Raw genomic sequence first — 23,742 nt, 5'->3', positions numbered from 1 at the left:
TAAAAACAATGCAGGAATGACCATAAAAAACGGTTAATCCCGACGATCCCTACCCGATACAAGACCTGGCTAGCTGCTGGGCCACTCTGATGCTTTATTTCTGCTGAGCAGCAAACCAGAAAATGTTCTATAGATTAATTTTACAACCTACCTCACACATCTGGAGCTGGAAGAGACGCCGCTCCTTCTCCATCTCCTCTGCGATTTCAGCCCCGGTGATCTCGGTGCGGATCATCCCGTGTTGCTTGGCGTGCTCTCGCTTCTCCTTCTCAATCTTTGTACTGACACAGAGGAGAGGAAGATTACTAATTAATTGACCTTGTCTTTTTTACATCACGCATGTGGGTTTTGTGTGCATGCAATATTTCCTGTAGGGTCAAAACAATATTGCGGCACATTATGAACAGTGTTTGATCCTTATTGAGTACTCTATAATGAGCAGGATGGTGCAAATATGCAGTAACACAACAGCAACCTTTTATTATGCACTTACAACTTGGCTTCGTAGTCTTTCCATGCTTTGTCAAAGGGCTTCTTTATGTCCTGCAGAAACACAGGAGGACAAGCATCAGCAAACTACAAAGAGGTCAGTGAGGGGACAGAGTTATTTGCAGACTTGGATTACTACCAGAGTTCCAACAAACGCCTCACTCCGCTCACGATTTATGCCTTGGACATCCAGCGAGTGACCACGCCCCGTCTCGTACCCCGAACATCAACGGTTCATGACCCAGTTACTCGCCCCAAGCACAACACAAAGGCAGTGTTTACTTCTGCAAGATTTACAGTGTGAGCTTTTGAACAGAGAGCTCTCTCCGCCGTCTCTCTGGCCTCTTCTTACTTACACTCAACATACAGAGGTTAATAAGAGAGATGTTGCTGACAAGGCATCTATTTTCCCTGTCCTGCTGTCCGGGGTGTGCCGGAAGAGTCAAGAGAAGCTGTACTGCTGTGGAACAGTAAATCTTACCCCTTTCACGCCTTTCAAATCGCCCTTCAGCAGCGAGTCCAGAGTGAAGATCACATTGTGGCTGAGGCTCTGGAGCTGTAAGAGGACACACAGAGAACACAGAGGGGTTGTTATGTGGCTGTTGTCACGAGAAAACACAGCTCACATATCATAACGCAGGGCAGAGGCAGATATTTATAAGATATGAACTGATCTCACAAAAAGGAATTGTCACTGTGTCTGAAACTTGATATAACTCATTACTTTGTGCCATTGTTGTCCAAAAAAAAAAAAAAAAAACACATCAGTGATACACGTCGTTACACTGGGTGACATTTCATCCGTTGTTAAAGGGGAAATCAAAATTTGGTCTAAGAAAGTTCAATTAATATGTGTGAACTTGAGCTTCTCTCTCACAAAGTCAGAAACCAGAAGAGTAAGTCTAAAACTTATACTATAGACCGGGCAGTCAGATTATTTAGTCTCTTGGGGTAACGACCAATATTTCGGGCTTTCCGGTGTAGCCAGCAGATATCCGGGCCAAGACTTCCTCTTCTGAGTGACGGTCATTGTTTACGGTCAGTTTAGCAACTTGAGACGCAAGAATGGAGTTGGAGTTGAGAGTGGACGTCACTATGGATAGATATCTGCATATGAATGTAGATAAATAATAACAAAAAGCTGATGAAAAATTAAATCAGGGGATTGCATTTAAGCCAGTGCATTCTGCTCCCGTTTACCTGCATGCAAACATGATTGGTCAATACTACTCAGGCTACAAACAGAAACCAGACCGCTTCTGCTTCCCAAATCTTGTCCTGTTGCCTACGATTTAGAGATTAATGAATGGGAGACTTCGTGACTTTGTTGACCCACTGAATGCGTTTTATTCTATTGTTGTTGGATTTGTTGGATTTGGGAGAAAATTGTTCATGTTTAGTAATGTTCTTAGACTGTCTTATACCACAGGAATATAATGTATGAATTTGGAAAATGGGTGATTAGAGCAGCAATAGAATTACATCTTCAGAGACAACGAATGGACTTGGGTTTGAGTAACTCGGACAAGGAAGGGAAACTGTTAGGCACAAGATGAACTGACGTATTACAATAGTGAAACCATATGGCTCATGCCTTTGAAGTGACTTAATTGGATATTGGATTGTAAGTATAATACAATTGTGGCAGTGTGTTTTTGTATGTACTATGTGATTATACGTTTTGTTGTTGTTGGGTGCACCAAAATGGTCTATTTATGGGATTTGTTGACCCAAAAATATAAAATAACACCGTCTTTATTCTTAAACCTGCAACAACACATTCATGCTGCTGCTGACTGAAGAAATCAGCCACATTAAAGCAAAAGTGTAAGGTATCTATTGAAGAAATAGCAAAAGCTTGTTGCCAACAGCCCAGGTTGCCAAAGTTATGCTCAGCAGCTCCAACCATTAGGATCAGCAAGGTCATTTATGATAGTACTAAGCATTTAAGTCCCTCTTGTTGTCAGCCAAGTCCATACAGACACACAGCAGCGGTCAAGGAAGTAAACAACACTTAATGGGTGCTAATGTGCTTCTTAAGTGCCTGTCTTGCATATGGCCAACGTCAGAATCAATCCTATACTGGCTGGCTGCCGGTGTGCTCTAACAGCCCATCCTGGAAGCAGTCAGCGTCTCTTCTACTACACGAGTCCTGAAAAGGAAATAACCACTGAGAAAGGCGATGAAAAGCTGGCAACAACGTGACCAAATTTGTCTATAAAATCCTTAAATTTAAGCCGATAGCGCATGTAGGACATCTAGGACATGCGTTTTTCATCAATTCTCATTTGCAGTGCACGCACATACCAGCAGCCCTCGGGGCGCAGTTATTGAAGTCTAAAAAACTCACTCGATAAAATAGCCAAAAAGGAAAAGACAAGAGTCAAGAGAGAGAAAGAAAGGAGAGAAGAGAAGAACGGGGCAGAGATAATTTCACTTTTATGCAATACGCAGGTAGCGCCAACAGGTGGGTGATTTGTGAAGGTTTATAGACACACACACACATACACAGTTGTTCCTGGTGCTGCCAAGTGTATTTATGGAGTCTAATCTCGCTGTCAGCCACACAGGAAGAGAGGGAGAGAGCAGGGACTGGCTCTTCTTCCAACAACAATCACTCACACAGAATTCAAACAGGACACATTATTCAACAGAAACGTCAGGGGAAATCCACAGCGGGCAGATAAGAGCTTCAACTGGAAAAAAAACTACAAAGCTCGGAGGTGGATATAGCTGCAGTCAGCTATACTGTCCGACTGTGATGATGGGGCTGACTGTGTAGGCAAATTTTATACAGCTTATAAAAGTGTAGAGAATGATTTACAGGAAGTCCATCATTACATCTGTGATGACTTTTACTGACTACATTCATCAATGACCGCTTCAACTTCCCCACTACACACTTTACCTCAAACCTAATACTAATCTCAACCTTACACACAAATCCTAAGCCACTTATATAATTGAAGACAAGAAAAAAAACACTCTTCCTATGGACATGTGGGCGAGCACACACACAAACGCAGCGCTCGCCGTAGGATAAGCTATTCAGTCTAATGGCATTATAAGTGTTGACCTGTTGAACTCACCAGGTTCTTCAGTAGGGCAGACAGCTCCTTGGTGAGCGAGGAGAACTTGACAAAAGCCGTCCCCAGGTCAGGGTTGTCCCGGCTGATGAAGTTGCTGCCGAATTTGTCCAGAGCCTGAGCGTAGTTCTCTTCATTCTGGACGTGGTCTGTGTTGGAAAGAGAGAAGATAAGCCAACCGCTGGTCAGTTTTTCTGCCTTGAACTCTGGCTGATGATTAGCGTGTGTACAGGCCAGCAGTCTTTGCAATGTGCTGATGGGGGTATACTGCAAGTGCAACGGTCACAAAGGTAATGGTTGGGAAGGTATCAAACTTTGTATTATCAGAAGAAATGTGCCCGTAGCCATGGAAATTGAAAACGGTGAAGTAGGTGGCATTAAATGTCTGGTCAAAATCAAAATGTGTTAACTTTTTCTTTAACCAGATAGTGTCTGTTTTATGTCATCATTTTTGACAGTTGCCTTTGACTTAGCAGCTCTAAACAGTGACTCAGGCTGTCTGGGGGGCGGGGCAGAAAAAAAATTAAAAAAGGCCACCAGCTGCATGCAGTGGGGCAACAGTGTGCAGAAAGTTTTCTACCATGTAGGCAGCCTTATATGGCACTGACTGACCTAATATTTTCAGTCATTGACAGAATTTTTACTTTAACTTTTTTATTTTAGTGTTTTTTGTGACCTCCGCTGTCACTGAGCGACCGTGTTCAGGGTCTGTTCATCTTTTGTTCAACTTTGTCCTTATAAATGCATCATCTGAGCTTGTTCTGTATAATCATTATTCAAAAATCTCAAGTTAATTAATAGAAATTAAATATATCTTATTATCATTTAAAAAAAATTCAATGACAGGAAATAATAGATTATGAAGCAATTGTAATGAACCTGTCCGTCAAAATGACAACAACGCAGCCACTTTATCACATTATCTCTAGTGAAAGGGCATCCTACAGCACTGGTTCCCAAACGTTTTCCTTGAAGCCTCTGGTATCTAAGAAAAGCTGAGCCTCCCCAGCCCGAGCATCCTGGTGTTTTGTCTCCTGGTGTCGTTTCATGTTGCGTTGCTTCATGCTGTCATTAGAGAGCTTCTCGCCACAAATTACACATCCTGGCCAAGACTTGTCCTGTCCTGTCCTAAACAAAACCAAAGTTAAGGTAACTCCCCAGATATGCCCTGACTTTCCTTTCTGATTCTTATGAGTCATCCAAACTTTTGCATTTCTCAGACACATTGTTTCATTCATAAAATAGTGATGCTTTAATAAATACTTCAGTAATAATTATCAGCGTTTCATGATTTTAGTAAATATGTGCAAATCTGGGGTGGCCGGTGGCACAGTGGTCAGAGCAGTCGCCCCATGTAAAGTAGCTGAATGTCCTAGAGGCAGCGGCCGCGCGTTCGACTCCGACGTGCGGCCCTTTACTGCATGTCTCCCCCTCTCTCTCACGCCATTTCCTGTCCTTTATAATAAAAAGGATTGAAAACTGCCAAAGAATAACCTTAGAAATATGTGCAAATCTACTTGACTACCTCAGAGCAGAAAAGCCCCAGGAGAGGGTCCCGGACCCCAGGTTGGAAACCACTGTCCTAGAGGGCTCTTGGATAATCAAGAATTTTCACATATATATATATATATATATATATATATATACACAGAGCTTTACAAGAATATCCTAAACTAAGGCTTACCAAAGCTGTAAGATATCTTTAATAGCCAGTCAAACAAAAGAGAAGAAAAAGGGCTGACAAGAAAAACATATTTCAGTGATAAAGCATTCTTTGTTCTCAAGAGTAACAGAGGCATAAAGACCTGGAACCAACATGCGTGTAAATCTTCCAACACACAGATGTGACAGAAACGATCAACATGTCCTACGATGGAAAGTTCCTTCATCAGTGCAGCAACACAAGCGATACAATAACAGACACATGTGACCTTAACCTTTGATTTCTGTAATCGGTTCGGCTCTAGCACGTCTTTGTTTTATAAATGTTGACTATAATCAGTCATCTCTATATGCAGAAAATGTCTGAATAACAAGACGTGTGGTTCTCCAGGTCTGTGAGACTCTGAGGGAGCCGTCACTCAAACAGCAGCATCCATCCGTCCTTGTCGTTGAGTGAGAGATGGAGAGGAGCCGGAGGGGGAAGTGATGTTCAGACTTTTGCCAAATCTGAGTCACTCTCCCTATTTGTGTATTCTAGTCTGAGTTTCTTTGGTTTTTTATTACGATAGACGGTCCGCCCGTGTGCGCATGTGGCTGTGAAAAAAACGTAATGGTGTAAGAGCTGTGCGGAGGCAATCCAAGCCCACTTTTTCGTCAGTATTTCGAGTAGAGCACCTTTAAGTCATTGGCTATTTTCAGTATTTTTTGACAGCGAATCCATTTTTAAATATTGCAGGGAGTAAGGGAACCAGAACTGGCAGCCACAGTGAGCTGTCAGGTGAAGAGCTGAGGCGACAGGCTGCACAAATCCAGCTCCTCGACAGGGTAACTGACTTTACTGTGACCTGCCGTTGAGTGGAAAAACTATTTTCGCAGTAGTGAAGCATGAAATCAAATCGCTGTTCCTCAAACATGATGGGAAAAGGTTATTGACAGACTTCGTTCCTTAAACAATGTGCGTTTGTTGGGTTTCACTGTAAACAGACGCACCGGTTACTTACTTCTGTTATATTTCTTTAAAGGTAGCTGCTCAAGAAGTGTTTTGCTGTTACCACCAGTAACCAAAGATGATACTGAAATATAAAGGAATATAACTAACTGAATTTAGATTTTGGATGATGTGTTTGGACTCCTGACCTCTGTGTTTCTAAAATCCTGGCTTCATCCCTGAGTCTAGCTATTCATTACATTTGCAAGATGCAAAAACATCCCATTCTTATTTCTATGTTTAGTTCGCATACAGTCTTTCTCTGACTAAAACTAGATCAAGCCAAAGTAACAAACTATTGGAGCTAGTGGCTGACTGATAACACACTCGACTTTTAGAGTTTCTTATCCACAGTGAGAGTAAGGTAAACTGTCTTTTCTGTGGAGAACAAACACACTTTTTTGGGGACAAACATCTGAAACTGTCAATTACCAGGGAGGTGGCTGCTCTGAAAAGCATTCAGTGGAAAAATACTGCGGATCCATGTCACAGCAACGAGCAAAACAAACTCAGGTGTTGGTTTCTGGGACACCCTGAAAACACACACACCATCTGTCCCACAAACGGAAATGTTCCAGACAAAAAGAAAAAAAAGCAACCATCATTTTTTATTAAAGATATTTAAGAAACCCCGTGCTCTCCTCTTGGGATTTCTTTTTGGAAAGGGTTGTGAGCACGTACCCAGCCATCAGCTAAAGTGCATTCCGGCCTGACACATTTAGAAACAGACCGTCTTACCTTGTCCTGAATTGTAGATGGCCTTCACTGATTTCTTCACCTTCTGCAGGGAGGTTCGGTCCTGGTCCAATGCCTGAGAAAAAAGGAGGACGATTTTAAAACCCTTGAATCGAAATATTCACAACATATAACAATACTTGCTCAGTAATTCCAACATGCGTACTATATAAAGAGTGCTCACAATACAGTGCTTGACCTGGATGTGGCATGAATCATTGTTTCACTGCTGACTGTTGGAGCGAAGCCTTTGTGCTCTTTAACAGCCATACAAAATAGGCAGGATGTCCAAATTTAGGCTATTTATTACAATAATTATTCACAATGAAAGATTTAAATGCAGGGGAAATAAACACTGTCACTGACCTATTGTTACTGTGAGCCATCTGTCTCACTTTTTTTTAGAGATTAATGCTCGGAGAGTTCAGCATCCAAAGTGCAACACAGTTAAAATAACCAGTATAAATAGAAAACCACTTAAAAAGACACTATTGATCATAACACTTGTGGTTACTTATTTCACGTTGATGAATATCTTTATTTAGAGAAGATATTTAAGATAAAGCCATGTTAGTTTGAACCGAAGACCCAACAACCCCATCACAAAAAACAGCTTCACACAAGGAAAGTCCATCATCATAAACATCATCCATCAGCCTTTACTGCTCAGCTTATCCCTGCCAGAGAAAACATCATCTACATCCGAAGTTACACCACATTCGGACACATCTCGCATGCTGCATGGCTGATTTGTGGCCTGAAACCTAAACACAAGTGCATTTCATTCACATTTGAAGTTAAGTCTTGAATAATCTTTCACTGCTGTTTCATCTGTATAGCACATTCTTTAAATCTCTCGATTGCACACTTAACGCTGTTTATGTTCTTGGATTTCAATGCTCAGTTAACTGACCTTCTTGTCTTCTTTAATTCAAAAAGCCATACAATTAATGTATTTCATTCAAATTAAAATAATATTGGAATAACGACGGAATAATTGCCATTAGCAGATAAAAACCTTCTCTAGACAGTGGTTTTAAGGAGCAATAATCCCTTTTTTTTTTTTTTGGTTGTCTCTATTCTTCTACATGTGAATATTGTGAATGTAGTACCTTGTTGGGGATAAATAAACAGTAGAAGATGTAACATTCTCACATGCACTGCAAACCTGAAATTGTCTAAATATTACCGGGTGGTGCTGTTTATGAGAATGCAAATGTTCGAATCAGTTTAAACAAACGGACTTTACCCTCCATAGTACAAAGGCCGTGTAATGCCTGACTGAGCACAAAGTGTGAGGATTATCAGAGCAGTGGTTGATGATATTTCTATCATGCAGGTTGCTCAAAACTGGAGGAAAACTAACATCTGAGGGCCAAAATTGTCAGTCAATTTCTAGGAACGGCAAGAGCATTAGTTGCTAATGATCAAAATATGACACGGCTAAGTAAAAAACACTGTCCGGACTCGATTTGTCCGACATTGTCCGACAAATCAAATGAGAAAACGTCTTTTGTCTGATACCTTTTAGTCACTTGACTTGATGTTTGGTGATTGATTGAACACAATTTAATCCCAAATAATGTGAATTTTAGTAAAGTAAACCATTCATATAACTCAATTCATAAGTAATTGGTTAGGAAATGTCTTCTCATAATATTTTAAGGACATTCTGCATGCTGCTCCCATTCTGATACATATTATATTACATATTCCAACACAAATCCTTCTCTGTAATTGTGTTTCCAGCACTTATTTGTTTGTTGTAATTCCCCGATTACCACCTGTGATCGCAGTGAGATAAAATAATAACAAAGATGTTTATTTATTTGGAGAGTATGTGAGTTAAATATCGAGGTTAAGCATTTACTCCTGCTGTGAGCTGAACAACCTGGAGGCTTTTCTAAGCAACGATATAAAAACTGCCTGTCATACTGAACGCCGTCTGTCTGCGTGTGACATCTATTATCGTGTCTCAGAGAGAGTGGACCCAAGTAACACCAACACCTGAATTACCTGTCTCTGCTAAATGATTTAAAATGTGAGCCAGAGTTGACGGTTTTCTCAATAATGTATTCTGTCAGTACATTAACATCCGGCCCATCTTAACCTGAGGGAATGGAACCATAACTATGTCGTGTTTGCGCATACGTAATAGATGATAAACAGCAGCAAAAACACCATTACATCAAGGTCAGGCGATTAAGAGCAAAAGCACACACACACACACACACACACACACACACACACAACAGAGGGCTTATTAGATTTCACAACATAATTAAGCTGTCCTTGGCCTCCCCTGGACAGTTTTACATGGCTCTTCCCCAATTATGGCAGCAGCCGTTTGCCGCCGCAGGGCCCTTTCTGCTGAGGCCGAGCCCTTTGATCGCCCCGCACATGGGAACAGGCTCTGCTGCCCAATGCCTCCCCACACTGCCTCATTATTTAACCCTGTGTCCATTTGAATATACTGTGGCCAAAACAGGCTTGTACCATGAAAGGTTTATAGTATCATTATCTTGGCCAATGCTGTCTCTGTATATGACATTATCTTGATAATTACTATAATGAAAATCTTCAAACAGGATGAAAAAGCGCAAAACTTGAGGTTACTTATCCCGGGACACTGATCTCTGACAACATGAGTGAGTCATGTCCCTAACGGGAATCACTCTGAGTTATCCAGAAGCCATTTTATGGGTTTCTTATTATTTTATTATATTGTATAGTGAAAATCTTTGGGTAACATTTGAAGACATCATCGTGGGCTCTGGGTAACTGGGACCGTGGGCGGGTTATGAGACAATAGGCCCCATCATCTCTCCAACAAAGGAGCAAGATGTGTCTCTATGTAGACATGACACATCTCTCTGCGGTTGTTTTGTGTCTCTTTGTTGGTGTTTTGTGCATCTTTGTTGGTGTTTTGTGCGTCTTTGTGGTTGTTTTGTGTCTCTTTGTTGGTGTTTTGTGTTTTTTGTGGTTGTTTTGTCAATCTTTGTGGTTGTTTTTTGTCTGTTTGTGGTTGTTGTTTGTGATTATTTGAAATTGCTTTGCACCTTGTAGTTATGTTATGTTGTTATGTTGTATGCGTCTGGGGCGGGGCACTGACATTATGGGCTCCTGGGCCTGTGCCCAGTAGGCCAGGTCAGTAATCCATCCATGAATGTGACAGCCAGTTTTAAAAAAAAAAACTAAATAATGAAAGAAAGAAGAAATAATAATCAGCACATTTCTTTTTTCACAAGATTCATTTTCTTATGACAGTGACTCCAAGCACACTTCATCTGAATGATTAGACACGTGTTATACCGCAAAAGTCACGCATTAGATCCTCCTAACAGCTGACACATTTACTGACAAGCTGCGTTTCCTCGCCTCTTTGCAACACTTGGCTAAACCATGCCCTCTTCACTCAGCTGTCAGTCTGCAGATACATGCCCTCAAAGCCAATCTGTGATTATTCAGAGGTTGTAGTGTCTTTTGCTGATTAGGATGAAGAGCATGGAAAAAGAGGCTGAGAAGACCGGCTGACTTCTGTGGTGCTCATGTTGAGAGCAGCTGGCCCCGCTACCCAAGGGTCACCCATAATCCCCTCTGTCTGTGGTCCTAATGATGTATTCAGCTGGAGCACGGAAAAGCTTTCACAGATTCACTTTCTTTGCCGTTTCTTTGTACATCAAAATCTGATTCTTTACAATTTTGTTTTAGATGACAAGACTGGGAACATTCATTCAAAATCTCAGCAAACAATTCGAGAAATAAACTATAAACAACAATTACCTACACATTGGCCGGTACTATTTCAGTGGTAAATGTGACAAATGTAACATGGAGAGACGGTTTGTTAAAGCCGTCATCTCTCAGCTTTTTAGGGGGGCAAAGAAATCAATGAAATCGCGCCGTCTTGGCACACATTCTTTGCAAACCCTTGGCAACAGGCAAGAATGCATCCAAACTCTGCTCTCCAAAAGGCAGACAACTATTGAATACAGTCAAAGGATTGTCTTTATCTGCCAGGAACCAATGGCAAGCTACCACTCAACCCAAGGGGATTAGAAAGTGTGACAATGCCAAAACATCTGCGGTCGCTCGTCTCTCCACCCGGACAGCAAGTGATGCATGTAAAATGTAGATTTATTTAGTGCCGCTGAGAAAAAGAAGCAAAGACTACAGTACATTTGTGTTATTCCACTGAGAAATATCAACCTCCGAGAACCATTTGTATGCCGAAAGTCAACATGTCAGTGTCAGAATTCTTTGAAGTACAAGTCTGTCAGAGACGGAGCAAGAGAGGTCAAGGACCGGCTTAAAGGAGGTGAAGGGCGGTGGCGACGTACAGTGCCTCAGCAAGAACAGTAACCAGCTTGAGCTCCGAAGTCAGAAATAAATGCCCTTGAATGTTTATAAAATGTCTGATATTAAAAATCAGGAGGCAGAAAAAAAATTTCATCCTGTTTAAACCTGAAGTGTTTAAAGAAAAAAGGGGGGCGTCTGGTGGCTCCGTGGTTAGAGTGGGTGGCCCATGTACTGAGGATAGAAGTCCTTGACGCAGCGGCCGGGTTCAATTCCCACCTTTGCTCCATGTTTTCCCTCTCTCACTCCTGTTTCCTGTCTTCTTTTCCTGCCTGTTCTTCAACCTGTCCTCAAATAAATGCATGAAAAGGCCACAGAAATAACCTGAAAAATGATGGGCCAAATGTTTGATATTTGAGAGCTTATGAGCCCTGTTTTGTTATTGTTTTGTTATTTATAATGGCGTAAATAGGGTTAATACCAAAGACATAGATCCATGTCACATTTGATCACATTCTGGGGCACATAAACACACTTCTTAGTGCATTCATCCATCACCTAGTTTATCCACAGATCTCACACTAGGGGTGGACCTCATGATTATTTTCATTATCTACAGTTACTTTCTCAAATTTACTGATTAGCTGGTTGACCTATAAAACTATTAAATAGTAAAAAATAGTGAAAATGCCTATTTAAATTTCCTAAAGCCCAATTTAACATCCACTGCTTGTTTTGTCTAAAAACAAAAAAGGTATTCAGTTTACTATATTACTATATATATATATATATATATATATATATATATATTAATTCATATTCTAAAGGCTAGGAAGTAGCAGAATTCACACCATAAATGTTTATTTACCAAAAAAATGAATGATGAAAACAATAACAATGAAAATATTTCAGGTAGGTAGTTTATTAAAAATGCTTTCACTTTATAAATAATGACTAGTACCTTAACTTTTAACAATAAAGTACATGTATTTGTATAAATATTGGTCATTCTGACCATTTCATTTGTTTAGATTTGACTTTGTTACTTCTTTCTGGTGCATTCTGAGTGGGAAATTGAATCGGGTTTTGATCAGTCACTGGCAGCCACACAAACCACTTCATCAACAACAAATACCATTAAAAAGGCCTCAGCTATCAAAGGCTTTTTTGTAAAACCTGGCACAAGTTTGCAGCGACAGAAAGGTGGGAAATCTGATTTAAAACAGTCAATGAGTCGATCAGATGTTTGTCAAAAACTGAGAAACATTTGGAGCATAGAGCTTCTCTACTGTAAAGATTTGCTGCCGTTTTCAGTTTTCTTGGTGTTTGAGGCTTCTGGTCAGACAAAACAAGACATTTGAAGACGTCAACTTGGACTTTTTCACTATTTTCTGACTTTTTAATTGACCACAAAAAAGAACTAAAAGCCCTAAACATGTGACCCATGTGACCAGTGGGGTTAATGGGGCTGACTTCCTGGTTCCCAAACAACCACACTAACACACATAATCATGCCCAGGAGGTCAAAGCCTCGGAGGAAATTGGTGGTTGAAGTGACTGGGCATGAGTGACTGGAGGCTGTCTCAGCTTCACGCTTCCTGCCCGAGGCCTTATCCTCCCTCAGCAGCCCTGCCGTTTCCCCTGCAGCCGTCCCTTTGACAGGAAGCAGGAAGCATCCAGGCTTGTCAGTGTCCTGTCCCAGGGTCGGCAGCACTCCGTCTAATGACACCAACTGCTCTCTGCTGACAGCTGACGAATAAAAACAACACGCTGTCTGGGAAAAGTGTTTTTCTCGATCCTCTTTTGAGATTTCTGCTCTGTCACTTTCATGGCACGTTAGTCGCCTTTGTCATTTCCTCTCTGAACTCATCCGTCGATTCTCCTTGAACCTCGCTCGTCCTCCACCTCGGCATTTGGCGTCGCACCGGCAGGGCGGCTGCGGGGTTACCAAGGAGATGTGGTCTGGCCGTCTCACGCGTCGGCTCAACATTCTTAACCATGGATGTTGTGGGAAGCTGCTCTATCTGGCCTGCTTTATGGTTGTCAGCAGCACACTGGGACCCAATTGTGCCACTGTGGCAGATTTCTACTCTTCACCCAGTATATGGACACCCATAGTTCTCAGAATAGCTAATATGCTAATAATTTCCTAGAGAGGGAGAAAACAGGAAAGGGCACAATTATCAGAAGACTTCCCCGGAGCCAGAACAAGCGGGTAAAAAAACATCTGCAGCTGCTCTTTTAGAGGGAAACTGACAGAGCAGTTCATCTTTTTTTTACTTTATTTTATTGTCAGCACCAAAAACATAAGGTTTTATTTCTGCTTCCTTGAATTCTCATTTCCTTTTGGCTCACAATTACACAACAGTACTATAAAAGATACGAGACAAGAGTGCATGTTTATGTTACAGCGATAAAGTCTTGCTACTAGTTCTGTCTGAGTGAAAAAATCGCAAGAGATCAGTCGGTCTGTCAGCTAAATTTGTCCGTCTGTCTGTTGAGTCTATGTGGCATGACTCAAGCAGGAAGGGTGGGGAGCTGCTTTCGTTGGCAGGAAACAAATGCACATCCCTTTCTCTGGGCCTGCAGCCGGAGAGGCCTTCAGCTCTCCGAGTGGAATGGGAAAAATGAGAGGATGTAACATTTCCAAAAGCAGCTGAGGTCAGATGGCCTATTTCGCGCGCGCGCACACACACACACACACACACACACACACACACACACACACACACACACACACACACACACACACACACACACACACACACACACACACACACACACACACACACACACACACACACACACACACACACACACACACACACACACACACACACACACACACACACACACACACACACACACACACACACACACACACACACACGCACACACACGCACACACACACACGCACACACGCACACACGCACACACGCACTATTGAAAGAGTGACTGACTGCCAGTGGTTTTGGTTTTGGTTTAGAGGTGTATCAGGATGACCACATGACCGATGTAGAAGGAGAAGGATCAAGTGAGATTACATCTTTTTCACGGTTTCAAAGTCAATGAGGATCTGAAACATCGGTCAACGTGAAACAACCTTTTTCTGAATGGACTGATGAGGTTTAAAAGACGAGATTTTGAACCTCCACACACTCAATAAGAAAATAATGTTTCTACAGGGGGTTCTCAATCGATAGCAGTGATTAGGCATTCACTTAGCCCGATGCCAGAGAGTATTCACATTGAGTTTTTAATCAAACACGATCATTTTAACAATAATTAAAATGTGAAAATGTAATCCTGACTGTATTGAATTTTACCCCAGTTTATCATTAAACCTGTAAACATTTCGTCCCTAGCAAGGACAAAACATACATGTCATTGGTGTCATTACATAGTTTGTCCCGCAGAGCCTGGTCAGCAGTTGACTCATAGAACTGGATGACACCATGAGCACCCAGCGGCTCAGTAGTTGGAGTAGGCACCCCATATACAGACGCTTAGACCTGTTGCCCTCTCTCTCTCTCTCCCTCCCATTCAAATTTCCTGTAAACATCCAGCTGTACTCTAAAAAAAGGAATGAAAGGCCAAAAAAGTAATCTAAATAATGTTGTATTGTATGTACAATGTATAATAATGTTACCTATTCTTTAATACAGGTATTTGTTTAACAAAGCCACCTTCTGAGCACCTTTGCATAATCGCATTGGTAAAAAAATTCCATTCAAGCTCGAAAGTTCACTATAACAGCCGTCTTATTGATGATCAGAGGGGGTTTAGATATTTCAATCAGTATTCGTCCAACAGCTCGCATGAAGAAATAAAGAGTGTTAAATAAATCATAGCAAAATAAAACCCCAATTGTGTTCAAATATTCCAAACAAGCACCCGCAGTGTAATCAATGCTGTTGCTTGCTGTTAGATTAATTGCTTGATCAACAGTTTTTAAAATAACACTGCCTGGGTCAATTATATCAGATTCCCGGTGTGAAATTACCTGTGTCCAACCGAGAACCCATTCTCTGATATAACAATATGTTCAGACATCATTTTGTGTGCCGGTGTATTTTGCTTGTAATTCTAAGCCTTCTTTGTTAGATTTTCCAGCAGCGCAGCACGTCGATGCATCGCCTTTTTGCAGCCAACTCTCAATTCCCATCTGTGACAACCTCCCATTAGCACTTGAATGTCCCACAAGGAAGTCCAAACCACAATGAAATTTCAACAGTCCCTGCTCTCAACTGGATCGTCATGTGATACTAATGTTACTTTGACAAAGAATAAAGACATTTACTGTAGTGAATCTCAAGAAGATAAGAGTGTAAGCTGAGTCACTGGCAGCTGATGTACAGTATGGCTGCTCTAATTAGCTTGTATCTATTGTATAACCCTTGACCTGCTAATGTTATTGGCCACTGAGAGAAATCAATACAAGTCAAAGATTACTCCATTATATATTGCCGCTATTAGTCTTGCTATTAGCATCCTGCTATTAGCATCCTGCTCTATGCTCTTAGAGAGAAATTAGCTGCTCAGCTGTGTGCTTCCTGTGGTGAGTTTGGTGAGGCCACACGGTGGACAAGGCCAACTCGCTGTGCTGCGAGGACGCTGGCTCTTTGCTGCAGATCTCGCAGGAACTGACATGCGGACGTGTATCCGGCGAAAAGTCAAGCCAAGCATGCAGCAGTGGTACATTCACACTTCATTTGGCGGCTTCCTCCTGCGATGCTCGCTCTCTCACTCAGCCCACCACTCGTTTCATCAATGTGCATGTTTTCACAATCACACCCACACGCTGCCGCATTAGACTGTACTCACCTAACATCAAACAAGCAGCACAACATCATCTGTGTTGTTTTTACTAGTCAAGAAGTCATTATTCATGTGAGGTAGCTGCTATTAACAGCCTTCAACAGGAGAATGGCGGTAGGAACTCGCAGTTGATTAAAAATAAATGACAGCTAGCATCCTCTTTCTTATAGTGTTTGATATGAGTGAGAAAACCAAAAGCTGCAGAGCAAAGAGGTTGTTTTTTCCCTGACAAATATGAACCTCAAAACTCACAAACTAAGTGAACAAACTGATCTATTGGTTATGGTTTTGATTAATCGTTTACTCATGAAATGCCAAATAATGACAGAGGGCTGCAACCCAGGGTTATTTTGATTATTGATTTACCTGCATATTATCTCTATTAAAACATTGTTTGGTCTATGAAATGACTGAAAATAACTGACTTGTATTGTCGGATCAGCAGTCCAAAATCCCCAAATATTCAGTATATTATTGCGTAAGATAAGAAATGCAGAAAATCATAACAATTGAGAAGCTGGAGCAAGGGGATGTTTGGCATTTTTGCTTAAAAAGGCTTAAAATAATCAATAGACTATCAAAATAAATAGCAGTTAACTTTCAGTTCAATGCTTTTTAGATCGAATGACAAAAGCCTATAGTGACATGACCAAATCCAAGTGATGTCTTCAGAAAACAAAGTGTTCATTTATAATGAAATAAAGCTGAGAAGAGAAAGTATGCCTTCACATCTGTAGCTGTAACCAGGAAATGTTTGATTTAATTACATTATTAAAATTATGAATCTATTAATTTTCTTAATAACTGACAAATCACTTTGGCACAACACCCAATAAGGTATGTCGTATCTTTGGAAACACGGATGCATTCACTGTCTCCTGTCATTCTGAATCATTGACAGGCTTTCCTGTCAACTTTGAGGTCAAAACCCGAACCAGAAAGAGGTTTGTTCACCCACAAACCTCACACTTTTAAAAACTACTTCACTTTAATAAACCTATCAATGATGGTGCTTAAGATAAGAAAACCATGTCACGTTTGCATTCCCACAATGGTGTCTCGCCACAATGTTCACTTCATAGCTCCTGTGTGGAGCTTTCGAATGTATAACATGACCTTCCTCACCGGATGAATCGCAGATTATGAATTGTAGTTTAGCTTATTGTCTACATTGGTTTAAAACTACCTTTCCCAGAAGAGCCGAGTGCATTAAAGCCTGGAGAAAATTCACTGATGGTCCTTCAAGACAAGCTGTCTACATGTTTTCCTAATGCCATTTAATGTCAGTGAAAGCGTTACATCACTTCCTTTGCCACATCTTGACATCAGCCAGTCCAGGAACAGGACTGATTCATTGCCCCAACATTTATATTTCCATGACAACTAACTACGGTAGAAAGCTCAGTTTGATATGTTGGCCAACAGAAAACATAAAAAATAATATAAACTGGTTCCAGCTGTTTAGGTGTGAATAGTTGATGTTTTTTGTCTTCTATGATATTAAACCAAATATCTTTGGTTCAGCGATTGTTGGTCAGACAAAACTACATACATCAGGAATCAATTAATTGTGAAAATAATGGAGGCATTCATGGATTATAACCATAATCATTGTTTGCAGCCTTAAACTAGGGAGTGGACCTCGTGTTAGGGTTTTAAGTGTTATCATATTGTTAATCAGTAACAAATGAGTCAACAATACTTAAATACTTTAAGTGAGTATCGATCATTAGTCAACACAATACTACACTAGAAGAGCTGGCAAAAGACCATGGCTTGTAGGTTGATCAAAGGAAAACTTAAATAAACTACTCCAAGCTTTACTTTCTAATCTTTCACTTATCATTGATCAGCTGATAAGCCTGCCAGCTCCACTTCCTACCAACCAGTCGCCTGAGTTGTACATTTTCAGGGCACGCAGCCAAAGAATGTGCTCCCTTGATAAACATGCACAATCAGAAGTTACATTATTTTTCTAGCCTCTGAGTAACGTTCCTGCACAGCCGCTCGGTCATGAGTCCTTGGCCAAAGTCACAGACTCTGCAGAGTGCTTTACAGCATTCCTTGAAGTTTTTCTGCAGACTGATCTCGAATTTCACACTTTATGGGGCTCTGCCGGGTGAGACACCAGCTATTCCAAAACCACAGGTGTATCCACTCCCACAGGCCATTTGGATGTTCAGATATTTTGAGCAACTGGACATACGGAGGAACAGAAACAAACTTTTACTGTGACGTCCAACAATCTTAATGCACATTTCCTCTTGGATTTCCCCCCCATTTCACTACTTTCAGAGAGTAGTGACAGGAGCTCAGACGGCTGCTGTCAAGATATAGGAAAGAAAGTGATGTAACGCTTTTCAGTGACACTAAATCGCATTAAGAAAAGATGTAAACAACTTGTCTTGAAGGACATTCAATGCCTTTCCTCCAGGCTTGAATGCACTCGGATGTTCTGGGAAAGGTAGTATTCAACTCTGACATTGAAAAGCCGCATCAATTGTTTAGCCGCAGTGTACACACACACACACACACACACACACACAATGCCCAGGGCGAAATATCATAAAGGCTCACTGACAAAGATGCACTGTTTACCCCTCAGGCCACAATAAGACGGCCAGTCGTCACAGGACGAAACTGTCTCCTGGTTCTGCAGGGGCAGTCCTTGAGGAACAATGTTACCACTTCGCAAATATAATCATAGAAGAAGAAAAACCAAGAGCCGCAAAAGATGAACAGAGGAGGATGAAGAGGGTCTGTGGGTGTTGCAGCTGAACTACTACAGACATAAACAGACATACAAAGGGGGGAAAGAGGCTGATATTGTCACAGGCAAATATGGTTTTCCCCCTGTTTTCTCGAGATTGATAATGTGACGGTTTGAATGTAAAGCAATGGGGCTTTAACATAATATTCAATCTTAACTACACTTTGGATGGATGAGGCACAGCAGTGCTATGAGCTACTAACATAATCATGCTCACAATGACAATGCCAGGTGTAATGTTTGCCATGTTCGTGTGTTAGCATGCTTGATATTTACTGTCAAAGTGGTGCGAAGACTTACCTACAGACCATGATGACCACACTCATAGCTTCCCTGCTAGCATGACTAATAAAAATGCATACAACTGTTAACTACAAAGATCAATATGTCCCTACAGCATATACCAAGTTTTACTGCTTTTGTAAAAGAAAAGTAGTAACTGTTTATTTTAAGACACACGGCCTGCTTAATTGGTTATAAAAACATTCAATAGCCGTAGTCTAAGTCAGTGACCTACATTTAAAAGCTAACAGACTTGTATAAGACATCATTTCAATGGTTATATGTAAATGTATCACACTTGGTAGCCGCATTGATGCAACACTGAATTTCTCAATGAGTGATTAAAATGGCTGTCGATGTAGGGAGACTTTAACACCATCTATCCATGTGAGGAAGGCTGCTGACAGATGTGAACACTGACCCACTCTTCATGCCTAAATCTGGGGTAGAGCAGTAGGGATCAGAGTGCCGGAGCAGAGTCTGGTCTGGGGCTAATCCGCTGGCGGCTAATAGCCCTTGATGATATACGCAGTGCAGCTGTGGCAGGAAGGTAGGCCAACAGCTGTGGCTCACAGACCGATTATCAGATTTCAGCCACAGACAGCAAACAAGCTGAAAAACAAGCAACACAACAGAGTCTCACCTCCTGCTGTGAGAGACAGAAGAAATTAGAAAATGGCTTTGTGGTTTTTTAGTACTTACAGAGAGATATTTAAAGGGCCATTCCCCACCTTGGAGATCCTTTTATTAAATCAACATCAGACCAGTACAGTGCTGTAGCTGTCACTTGTGCCTCATTCATGTCATATTGTACAGACCTAAGTCATGAGTGACAGAGGGGTTAAATTCAAGTAATTCAAGGTTGGAAATATTGGGAATGTTTGATAGCTACAATGTTGTATCTCCTTCATGATGAAAGACAGTGAACACAAAACAAACTGGTGACAAAATGGAAGCAAAGCCACTATGACTGGCACAGTTCCATCTTGAATCCCGGCTGGGGCCCTTCTGTGTGGCGTTTACATGTTCTCCCCATGTCTGAGTGGGTTTTCTCAGGGTTCTCCGGCTTCCTCCCACAGTCCAAAGACACGCACGTGTTAGGTTCATTGATGACTCTAAATTGCCCCGTAGGTGTGAATGTGAGTGTGAATGGTTGCCTGTCTCTGTTTGTCTCTATGTGCCCTGTGATAGACTGGCATCCTGTCCAGGGTGTACCCCGCCTCACGCCCGGTGTCAGCAGGGATCGGCTCCAGCCCCCCCGCGACCCTGATAGGGACAAGTGGTTGAAGATGGATGAATGGACACTAAAACAATAAATTCAGCCATTAGAAAAATGTTTCACTTGTTAGCAAACCACTAAAACAGACAGCAAACACTGATCGGTGATGTGAATACAAGGCTAGCAATGGGGGTAACCGTTTTGAAATAATGTGAACTATTCCAAGTCAGAATTATGTGAGATCTTCCCAATCTTCACATTCAGACGTGTGTGGTACAGTTGCTAAGTTAGCAGGCTAAATAAATTTAGCCATTTAGCCTGCACTAGTGCATTAGCTGCTTATTCTTTGTTAGCACGTAACCAAAATGCAGCAATGCGGTGGTTTTCAGATAGAGATGCCTCTTGCCATTTTAACTTCTCACTCTCTTGCCTTTTCTCTTTCCTCCACTTTCAACTTGCTTGGTCAAAAAGCATCACATGACCCCCTATAATAGCTGCTCTATTGGTGGCATGACCGCTTCGAGGCAAATAATAAAAGTTCGGGAACGACTCAAGTTGTGAGGCTTTTTTTCAGCCCTCCTGAATATAGTAAAGATTTTAAACCTTGAGTCTGAACTTGAAAGAACAGTCTGAAACATTTCCACACCAAATTACACTATGTTTACTATTTTACTACAGGACTTTGCCTACAGTGTGAAACGGGTAGGGTCAAAAATTCTAACTTCCTTAACAAGAAATCCAAGAAAATTAAACATCATCTCCCTGTTGTCACTGTTATCTATGAAACCCTTTAGTCAGCACTGAAAATGTCAAATGTCCACTCGAACTGTATTTTTCTTTAGAGTGCAGTTTAACTCGAACAAGATGTCATGTGAGTAACGCTGCCACGGGACGAAAAATGCTCCCATTCTCTCACACCATATGATTCACTGGGTTTGGTGACACAAGAGACAAATGATGAATAAAAAAAGCCATAACTTTATTAATAATTGAATCTGACACAGCCGTGCTCCTCAGTTGCAAGTGCTGCAGAACGGAGCCTTAAATAGCCAGCACTCAGTTTTGTTATGTAAAGCCAAGTATGATAAAAAACCTGCTTTGTCCTTTTGAATTATTTATTGTTTTGTGCCTTGTTTTAAAGTAGCCCAAAATATGGAGGCAAATCAAGCAAGGAGGTAAAATTACCCACAAAACCATTTATCCACCCGTGTGTTTTGGGATAATCCAAAATTGAATCAACAATACAACCATTAAAAAGTATTTTTAATCCTTGAAAGTACTCAACACTCCACCTTCACAGGCACAGGCACAGGCACAGGCACATGGTACACACAAATATATTCGGTGTTAATAAAGTGTATGAAAGACATGATACATAAGATGTGAAAATGAAACTGTGTTTCAACGAAAATCTCCGGTTTAATAAGACTTTCAGGTAGTTTCCAGATCAAATATCCAGCCAGTTCATGCACAGAGGCTCAAAGACCAAATATGTGAGAAAAAAAAGCAAACATTATCTGTTATCTGTGTAGATATTGTTACTCACTCCCTGTTGGTGGACTGGTGCTACACGTGACAATACTGAAACCTCACATGACAGCGTGTCGTTGAGGAAATGACCTCAGGTGCTTTGCAGCTAAACAACTTGAACCGATGATCATTATCTGGTACTAGGAACTTCTTGAACTCGAGAAGAAACCACAATGCCTTTGAGAATCCTAAACACAAACTCACAGTAGATTTCTTTAAAATTACAAACACTGTCTGGTTGTCTACTTACAGCGTTTTGCGTGTGTATCCCTCAGGCCTTACAATCATGTTGAATGTGTTTCCTAGTATTTATGGGTCACATTGTTTTCTCCTGTCTTTTTGATAATTTCTGGTTTGTTCCTGGGTTTATTTGAGATAATATACCTCAAATTTGAAACTGTAATGAGAGTATCAGAGATGTTCTATTGGGGGCTGTGTAAAAGAGAAAAGACAGCATGATTCATAATGGTGTATTTAAGAGCTAGTATAATCAGTCACTTGACAGAAAATGAACTTGAAACGAGTCAAATTAGAAGTTCACTCTGCCAAGACCATGCTCTATCTCGCCACATTAACGAAAGTGAAAAACAATTTGTGTGTCCGCCCTGTGATTGGGATCCGCCCCACTATGTAATGGTTTCTTCCTTGGCTCAGGATGCACCCCTCCACCAAGTTTCATGGAAATTGGGTGACTGGTTTTTCCATAAATCCTGATGACAACCCTTCTTGGCGGCGTTAAAAAACAAGTGGTGAGTAATTTTTCATGCAAATGTATGCCAAAACGTTCCCAGATTGAGCTTCTCAAAATGTGAAGATCTGCTGCCTTTCTTTGTCTTATTTGACATAAAACAGATCATGTTTGCATTTTGGTCAAAACTAGACCCTTAAGGACGCCACCTCCTTGAGTTCTGGGGAAAGTGCGATGGTCTTATTTCACACTTCTCTGACATTTCCTATACGGGACATAACTTAACTAATGTGAAAAGACAATTGTGTTTATTTGCAGCCCCCAGTGTATATGTAAGATTGGTCTCTCTGTTGCCTGAGATGGTGAAAGAAAGGAATAAGTGAGAAATCAGCCAAAGCTGCGCCACACAGAGAAAACTGAGTATGATAATTATTGCTGCCACCCCAAAGTGAATATTTTTATTATTTGGCACCACCACTGCCTACCTCAGAAATCATATGTAAAACTGCTTTTACGTTATAAAACTGGCATCGGTCATATATAAGTTTCAGTTTGCTGGAGTGAAACTAACTAATATAAATTGACATAAATAAACTTTTAAGCTTTTAAAAGAATGGTAGGAATGTTAAGTCCTTTCCTGGCGATAGTTATAGGACAATTTAAGAACTAGGTCTTTTGCAATCTTAGAATTACTCTATGACGACTTCAGGCAATGACTTTCACTCCAGTATGAATACGCAGTGGTTTGGAATAAAACTCCACTCCAACTCAATTTTTTTTTTTTTTTTTACAGAGGATAGCATCAAAGTCTCTGAAGTGTCTCAAGCTTGAGATGCTGCGACTGAAAAGGCTGTTACATAAAATGAAAAAAAGGATAAAAGACCACTTAGGTCAGGACCAGCCATGCTTGAATAGAACGACTGTGAAAAGTCAACATTTTTCTGGTGCAGCCCATGTGATGTGGTGTGAGAGGCATGCTCAAAGGAATGCCGATGCAGTGAGGGTTTCCCTTGTATCACTCTATGGCTCTCTGTGTGGTTTAGGAAAGCAAACCCAGTGACGCAAAGTACCATCTGTGGGGTAGAGAGGGAGACAATGCATGCCCCACAGGGGAATAACAAGTGCCTGCTGCTGCTAATATTAACTTATATCAAAGGAAGCAGGAGAGTCTTAGAGTA

At 41.1% G+C, this 23,742-nt stretch overlaps 1 protein-coding gene across 4 annotated transcripts in view; it reads right to left on the bottom strand.

Moving 5' to 3' along the window:
* The window catches only part of asap1b (ArfGAP with SH3 domain, ankyrin repeat and PH domain 1b), a 59,866-nt gene that overhangs the window by 31,332 nt on the left and 4,792 nt on the right, over positions 1–23,742 (bottom strand). For all 4 annotated transcript variants that reach the window (XM_083935987.1, XM_083935985.1, XM_083935984.1 and 1 more), the window contains exons 2-6: positions 6,964–7,036; positions 3,579–3,724; positions 971–1,045; positions 494–543; positions 152–281 (exon numbers count right to left, since the gene is read on the bottom strand). In XM_083935987.1, the coding sequence (XP_083792113.1) occupies positions 152–281; positions 494–543; positions 971–1,045; positions 3,579–3,724; positions 6,964–7,036 (474 nt within the window). The remainder of the gene's footprint in view (positions 1–151; positions 282–493; positions 544–970; positions 1,046–3,578; positions 3,725–6,963; positions 7,037–23,742) is intronic.

The sequence above is a fragment of the Echiichthys vipera genome (assembly GCF_963691815.1).
Source record: "Echiichthys vipera genome assembly, chromosome: 21".
NCBI classification, from domain to species: domain Eukaryota; kingdom Metazoa; phylum Chordata; class Actinopteri; order Perciformes; family Trachinidae; genus Echiichthys; species Echiichthys vipera.
The sequence above is the reverse complement of the archived record's forward strand: the minus strand, read 5'-3'. Positions and strand labels throughout refer to the sequence as shown.